This window comes from Crocodylus porosus, unplaced genomic scaffold (assembly GCF_001723895.1).
Source record: "Crocodylus porosus isolate Cpor-Errol unplaced genomic scaffold, CroPor_comp1, whole genome shotgun sequence".
Taxonomy (NCBI): domain Eukaryota; kingdom Metazoa; phylum Chordata; order Crocodylia; family Crocodylidae; genus Crocodylus; species Crocodylus porosus.
Genome location: NW_017728886.1, coordinates 250092168 through 250100751, shown reverse-complemented (window position 1 = coordinate 250100751; position 8584 = coordinate 250092168). Strand labels below are relative to the sequence as shown.

General features: G+C 40.1%; 1 protein-coding gene across 1 annotated transcript in view; it reads right to left on the bottom strand.

The window, feature by feature from the left end:
• MTBP (MDM2 binding protein) overlaps positions 1–8584 on the bottom strand; it is a 60184-nt gene that overhangs the window by 49870 nt on the left and 1730 nt on the right. Inside the window, exons 2-6 of the mRNA XM_019552367.1 lie at positions 8162–8242; positions 4364–4437; positions 4127–4266; positions 2950–3008; positions 1720–1864 (exon numbers count right to left, since the gene is read on the bottom strand). Of these exons, the coding sequence (XP_019407912.1) occupies positions 1720–1864; positions 2950–3008; positions 4127–4266; positions 4364–4437; positions 8162–8242 (499 nt within the window). The remainder of the gene's footprint in view (positions 1–1719; positions 1865–2949; positions 3009–4126; positions 4267–4363; positions 4438–8161; positions 8243–8584) is intronic.

The window sequence follows — 8584 nt, the reverse complement described above, 5'->3', positions numbered from 1 at the left end:
TAGACTTAGGCTAGATATCAGGAGGCGCTACTTCACTGTCAGGGCGGCTAGGGTCTGGAACCAGCTTCCAAGAGAAGTGGTGCTGGCTCCTACCTGGGGGGTCTTTAAAAGGAGGCTTGATGAACACCTTGCTGGAGTTGTTTGACCCCAATACTCTTTCCTGCCATGGCAGGGGGTCAGACTCAATGATCTGCTCAGGTCCCTTCTGACCCTAGAAACTATGAAAAGTGGGAAAGTTGGGGTTCCCTGCTCAGCCAGACCCATCTCCCGCAATCACAGGAACGTGTCTCATTGAGCAGGGAAAAGCCCCAGTTTATCCGCTCATTCAGACCCACTCCTGAGATTGTTGGGGACAGGTCTTGCTGAGGGAGGAAAGCAGAAAACAAGGGCGGGACATCAAGAGTGGGACAAGGGGCAACATACTTTTTGTCTAACAAAGCAGATCAACTGTGTCGTGACACACCACAACACAAATGATCTGCTGCACTTGGCAATATCGACTTCTAGCCTCAGATATAAACACTACATAACACTGCAGTCAGTACTGACTGCAACATAAGTATACTCTTCATCAGCCCATTATTCACAGTCTGCATACTCCACAGTTTGCCATCTAAGGAAGTAAGAGACGTTGATGGAAAGAGAAAACATCACCTTCTTTTGGCAATTAGAGGCTTTCCTTTCCCTTGTTTCTTTGCATTGGCATACTGCCCAAGGAATCAGTAATCAATATTGTTTGAGATTAGTAAGGGTTTTTCCACTCATGATAAATTGGTTCTTTTTTTCCATATCCCCCCTGTACATGTTAATAGGCATTGCACAATAGGTAGATGCTTTCTGTAGCTAAAAGTATTCTTTTTAGGGTCTATCCAAGAATTATGCATTAGGTTTCCTTGTTTTCCCACGATTTTGTTTACCATGCCCCTAACAATATAAAATTAAAGCTGTCTCTCAAGTGCCAAGCTTGAAATTTTGGGGGGAAAAAAGTACGTTATAGCAGACTATTGTAATTTGCATGGCTGAACTTATTATGAAGTTTTTTCCTCTCCACAGAAAGAAAGTTGTTGAGGAGACTTGTGGCTCAGAAAAAAATACACTCTGCTGGATATCAAGAGCTCAGAATTAATTAGAAGAGAAGGACTTTTCTGTACTAAGTTAACTGTTTGGTTTGGTTTGTCATTGAGGTAAATTAATAAAGCCATTTAAAGTACAAGTGAAAGTACTTAAAAGCTAGAGAAAGTCATTATATTGTGTTGTCTAGGGGGAGCCAAAGAATGCAATCATTAAATTAGAAATGCTGAAAGTAATCAACAACTTCAAATGACAAAACCAGCAAGTTTGTATTCATTTTACAAAAGCAGATCAAAATCTACTAATAGTTAATAATAATTATCATGTATTGTAACATATTAACTTCATAGAACGCTCTATGCAAAATGAAGGGGAAACTATGTACAAGAGAAATTTAAATGAGATATTTTATCTTTGCTTTGTTAATAATAGACATTTAAATATCTTGCATTTTTTTCTCTGTCAAAACCATGAGTTTACAATAACAAAACTGCCTGGAACTCCCTTTTTAAAAATGACATGAGAAATCCATATATTCCTAAAAAATCCCTGTCAAGTGCTATGAAAGTTCATGAACTTTGTTTCAAAACAGTAGCACACTGAAAACAAAAAATGATTTTGTTTGCATATATCAAATAAAAAACATACCCTTTACAGTCATTTGCTATTATTGTGATTTTTGCAGAGTGCCATTCTCTCAGATGTTTCAAGGCACCAATAGCAGGTAAGCAGTCTTTTAACTTGGGAGCATCAGGTTCACCAGTCTGTAGTATTACATCAACCATAGCTCTTCCTAGCAACACAATTACTGCAACATTACTGTGATACATTCAAGTTTTGGAAACAAGCATTCATCTTATTTTAAGGATTTAGTCAAACTTATCAAAATATACCACAGAAAGCATGCCTTATTATGGACTACTATTAAATGTATTAAAGGCACAAGATTTGAAGTACTTCTAGGTGCCTTTTCCTAGCATTACCTTTTGGATGGTTAGTCATCTGCTTATAATTAACACAGATAAAACTGAATTCATTGTTTTCCCTCCTCCTCCATCAGCATCAATAACTCTGCTTCTCCTGTCACTGAAGCCTCTTATTCTCCTTTCTCTCTTATTCTACCCAACACATCTGGACTGTGCCCAATTTCTTCCTGATTGACATATGCATGTGCCATTCTTCTCTTCCTATTCTACAACAACTCTGCCTCAACTACTGCAACAGTCTCCCTGGCTTCCTAAAACACACATATAAACCTAAGTATTTCTAAATGTAAAATCTAAATGCAAATCTAAAAATACCTAAACTTACTATTATTAATACAATATTTAAGCATATTGTATTTAAATATTGAAATATAGATATCTATATACAAACTGCAGTTGGTAATGCCTGTCAAGCTGATTTTCATTCCCTTTATACCTCTCCACTGCCCACATCCTTTATAGGGTGAATCAAATTTAAGCTGTCTGTCACTTTCAAAGCTCACTGTAATTACTCCTCCCTGCTCAGCCTGTGTGAATACTCGTTGTACAAAGCTACTTCATTCTCCTTCTTGACCCATGTTCTCAGCAATATCTGCTATTCTCTTAGCTTCTTACATGGTCACTTGAATCCCTTTCCATTCCCCTTTCCTCCTGACCTGATTAATTTGCAACAGTAACATTTTCTCCATTGGTTCTTTCACCAACTACTTCTGTGGAGCTGTTAAGAGTGAAGCCAGAGGGCAAACACTGTCATTCCTGTACCACTACCTTTTGTCTACTTATCTGTGTGGCTTTGCATAAACAGAGTTCCAAATCATTATGATAAATACATACTGCTCAGTGGTCTTCTCCAGAAGACTGATTTTTTGATTTCCACATATTGCATGATTACCTGGAGCAGGGAGTTTGTCTGACAATTGATGCAAACTGTCTGCAGCTTCTTCATAAACACTGAAATTAAGTTGGGGAAACAAAATTACGTATAAAATAACTTAGAACTGAGTTGGAAAGATGCAAGTGATATTTATCACTTTGTAGAGTACTTTGAAGATGTTAAATACTAACTTTTTCATCAAATCAACCCAATATGTATCATAGTCATCTTCACTTTTACTGAAGGAAGAATAAGTCAAGTACTTTCCTACAGGAGACATACTCAATGATAGAATTAAGGTTAGAATTTAAGAGTATCTGGTTCCCAGCCCTACGATCTGTGAATTAACCTAGACTCCCTCTAAAGTGAATTACCAAAAGTATTTTCCATTTCACATATGTGTCCATATGAGCACAAGAAGTTAATACCACAGCTAACTACCAACAGTGATGTAAGCATTATACTAGTTATATTTAGCACAAACCATTTTATTTTCACTAACTCAAGAAACTTGTACTCTCTGCAGCAGTTTATTTTCCAAAGGAAATACACCAAAGCATGTTTTAGGATGCAAGAAATGAAAATGCAAGCACATATAACTTTGAAATGTTTACCACATAAAACCTAGGATTTTAAATTAAAAGGTCTTAGGAATCTAAGAGTTTTCCATAGTTCAAAATCATAAAAAGAACATAGAGTCATTTGGTTCCCTTTATATTAAGAAGGGCAAATGCCAGTGACTTTACTTCATTATTACTTAGACTGCATGCTAATTAACCACTTAGACTGGTAACTGCCTCACTATTTAATTTGCAATTTGAAACATAAACCTGATGCATATCACCCTCTTTAAAGCGTTTTCTGAATTCATGTCATAGGAAAGTTGCACTATGATGGTTGAGTGTATTGTTCACAAGCAGTTTTTCCTCGGTCGTTTTATTTTAGAAGGCAAGAAACTTATTTTTGTTTTTTCCTGAGATTTCTCTCATCATTTTACATTTTGCTGCATGCATTTTTTTAAGGTTTTTACTTATTGTTGGATTAGTGATTTTCTCTTCTTTTGCAAGAAGCTGAGATGGACATGGGAAAAGTCTTGCTGCAGGTGGCAAAAATCCAAAGCTCTTGACTGAAATGCAACCTGTACTTATTAAATATCAAATAAATATAAGTTTCAATAAAGGTTTAATAAGCCTACTCAGTCAGCAACAGCGACTCTCTGCTGCTACTATCTTCCTCCTCAAAACCCAAGCATTCTTCAGTATTTGTTTGGAGAAAGTGTTCAGTTTCATTTTTCTTTGAGTCAAAACTAATCTCTTCCCAGTCCAGACTGCAGAACTAGTGAAGCAAAAAGAATGTATTAATTATGGTCTGGTTTATGTTAATCAAAGTTTGTTTAGTCAGCTACAGAACTCATAAAACTTCTCCCTCTTACCTGGCAAAACCCACTTACAACTTGATTTGCAAAATACCACTTCCTCATGCTTGGAATACCAGCCAATGAGCATGCTAAAATGAAACAAAACAAATTATTAAACATAAACTAGGTAATCATTCTACCATTTACGAGTTATATCCTTATCAGCAAATCTACATCCCTCCCCCTCAACCTGTATCTCACCCACTAACTGCCTCAATTTGAATTTTCACTGACTGGCATTCTTGCATACTGGCTTCTATTCTATTCCATCCACAAGGAGTACAAACCAACTGCAAACTTCCTCAGCCTCAAGACAAGCGTTTGCAGCCAAAAGCTTGCAAAGAAGAATTTTTCCAATTATTTTAGTTTGGGGGTGGGAAAATGCAGCCCGCCAGGCCATTCTATCCAGCCTGCGGGGTCCCTAAAAATTTAGAAAGGTAATATTTATCTGCCCTGGCCACTTGTCATGTGGCCCTCGATGGCTTGCCAAAACTCAGTAAGCAGCCATCCACCCAAAATAATTGCCCGCCCGTTTTAGTTGGTCTAATAAAAGATATTGGATTTACCCAAAGAATCTTGTCTAAACATAAGCCATTCATCTATAATACACCCTTTCATTTAAAATCTCCCTCATGAAAGATTCTGAATGATGAATTGTACATGTAATCTTACTGTTTTGGTCGAGTTAGAAATTCAAGTAATCTAGTCATCTGACACATGAGGGCTGTCAGAAGACAACAGCACGTTATTTTTTTATGGGTTCTTTCTTTTGGTGAATCTGTATCTTACCATTGCAGGCTTTATTTTGGTCAGCTTAAGGACCAATTCTAATATAATAAAAGCCTTACCACTTCTGTCCATCTGTCAGTGAGGCTCCAGGTCAAATGCACATGCACAGCCCAGAGCCTTAGGACAGACAGAGACAGGCACAGATGGGGGTTGAGGGGGCAAGGCCAGGCTGTAGTCCCCGCTGTGGCAACCAGCCATGCAGGGGTGTGGCTTGCTGCCACAGGGGGCATGGCTTGTGACCATGGGGTGGGGGGTGGCATGCTGCTGCAGCGTGCCACGAGGGGAGTGGGCAGGGGGGCACAGTCAGCTCCCGCCGAATGCAGCACATGGCCGCAGGGCGCAACATGTCCCCAGGCATGCTCTTCACATGGCACCCTGCAGTCATGCACCACGGCCCCACCTGCACCAGGAGCAACAAGACACAGGAGGGGTGTGCTCCATAGGCGCAGGGAGCCATGTAGGGGCTGATGGGCATGCTCCACCCTACAGCCATGTGCTGCACTAGTCTACACTATAAAGTAATCTAGGCAAGAAAACTTTGTTATAACTAAGGGGCACTTTGTACCTAAAAATTTGGATAACTTCTCTCCCAATTATATAGTTTGTTCAGTAAAAGATACCACCAAAAAACAAACAAACCTTTATTTCTCAAGGTTTTCCTAAAACAGAAACATACACATTCCCAATTTGCAACACATGAAGAACATCACATAAATTACATGTGTAGGATCCAGTCACCACTATAAACTCCTTCCATTCCAATCTGGGTTAAATTAGACAACTGTAATTTGCCATTTCCATTCATGGTAAACTTAACTGAATAACAATGACATTTTGGACAAGTTATCAACACTGCAGTGTCATGGTTTCCCTTTCAAGGTTTTGCAAACAACCCAGTTAATGATCACATTTTAATATGCTAATGTCACTCAAACACTAGTTTGCTTTTGGCATCACAACTGAAACTAAAGGTATCCGATCCCATAGGATCCTTCAATGGTTGCAAGGATAAGCGGCAAGATAATATACAAGTGCTGAGCTCCCCCAGAAAGAGCTCTTTATTTCACAGGATCAGACCTCAACCATGGCACAAAGGGATTTACTTAGCAGAGGCATTGCAACAAGTCAGAGGCAGTAGATAAAGAGCTCCCAGGCCACTGTTCCTACAGAAAGTTTTCACCATCACCGAATCACGTTGCTGAAGCTGCTAAGAACAAATTACAATCTTGCAGTCCAACAAGGTAATTGTACAACCCCTCACACAGACACAACAAAAACGCCATTTAACAAATACTAGACAAGGTGACATCACATTTTCTCCCCTAACTACCTCCATACCGCACACACCTGGCAATACAAACAAATAAAACATTTAGGGTGGAGTACATGAACATTTAACTGCAATACTTAATCACTTAATATCAATACTTAATATATTATTATGCAAAGTACTACTAGGGATGGTTAAAATCACAAAGATTATATAAATGTATTATTCAACAGATTTTAATGGAATCTGTCAAATAATACATTAATCAAGATATATTTGAGTAGCTGGAGAGCTCGTCAAATATCACAAAAATATACCGCGTGCTCAATTTAAATGAACAGTCTGAAAAGAGACTATGAACTTTCTCAGTGTATGCACATAACCAGATTTAACAGAAATCCTTAATGTTCCTTAAGTACACAGCACACTGGTTTTAGCAGTCACAAAATTAACTTGGTTTCTTCATTTCCAAGGCTTTTAATAGTCCCTGTCAGGGATGCTATTATAAACCTTGACTATGAGAGAAGCTAGCCAGTTTGGGGACTGCTAGCACCATAAGATTGACAGTGCTGTAAACAGTTCTCATTAATTACACAGTGCTGTGGTATTAGCAGCCCCCAAATTGACCAGGTTCAAGGTTTCCAATGCAAGTCCTTTGACAGTTCTTTCTCCTTCACTGATTCTGGTGCAGTTAAATAGAGTACAATTAATCACTGTAGACAGTGACATGTGCCATTGCACAGCTAAAGGGAATACAATTAAGCCACCATGATGAATGGGGGGAAAAAACCTCTTTTAAGAGGGTTGCTCGACCGCCCAGGCCGTGGGCCAAAGCTGGCCCATGGTGGCATATCATTCAACTTGCAGGGCTCCCACAGGTCCAGAAAATTTGAAGGAGGGGAATGGTGGCAGCATTAATTGCTGGTCCCCTGATGTCAAATTTCCAGACCTGTGGAGAGCCCCGCAAGCTGGAGAGCTACAGTGTGCTAGTGCTGCACACCGGCTAAACTGGGCATGTGGGGCAAACTGAGGCACGATCTGGGCTGCAAGGGGCCCAATCTGGGAGGTCTGAGGCCCAATCCAGGCAGTGGCCCCACAGATCCAGTCCTTGGACGAGATTTATACCACTCATCTAGCTCATGGCATCATGCACCCTTTCCCTGCGCTACCTCTTGCACTGCATGCCCCTTCCCCATGCTCCCCTCTGCCCCCCTGGTACTACAAGCCACTTCCTACACAGGGCAAAGGGTGTACAATACTGAAGGGAACATAGGGAAGGGACAAGCAGTGCAGGGGGCGGGGGGGTGGTGAGAAGGCAAGGTAAAGAGACATGCAAAGCAAGGGGAATGCAGGACATGACCCAGGTGTCCCTTCCCCCATGCCATTTCCCCATGCCCAGGACGTCACTGTGCACATCCTTTCCCCTGCAATCCTCTCTCTGCCCCTTCCCCCATGTTCTCCCCCCACCATGTGCCCCTTCCCCAGGCTCTCCCACGTACCCTCTAGTTGCCACATGAGCCACCCTGGCCCTGTCTAGAGCTGCAGCAGCTGCTTGCTTGGCCCACAATTGAATATAAAATGAGAGGCTACCCCCCACCATGATGAATGGGGAAAAAAACTCTCTTGTATTCAAGTAAATACGGTAGGCACTTAATATTTTTTAAACGAAAGGTCCAATACTGAATTTCTGTTCAATTACCAACATTTTCTACTTGTCCTGGGCAACCTGATTTTCAAAGTGTGCTATTATTTACCTGGGAACGTGCTTACATCTGTGTTCATAAAAGACCTAAAGTTTTCTTTCAGTAGGTTGAAAACATTTGCTGAAGTCAGACCTGAAAAACATAAATGTCTATCAGTACAAAATAAGACAAACAATTCCTTTCTTGCCAACATGTCATAAGCTTAGTCTGCTACTCTATACTATATCAGTTTAACGAATTACTTAAAAAAAAAAATCAGTGCTAGTTGATGTACCTCAGCTTGTTCAGGCTTCACAAGACCCATTTCTATATTGATTTAGTTGAACCAACACACTCTTCTAAATACAGAAAAGCCCAAGTCTGAAAACAGACATCACATTTCTGAAATAAAATTAAACTACAAATCTCCAGTAACAAGGAATAGATTTCATAGATTTCATAGACATCAGGGCTGGAAGGGACCTCGGGAGATCA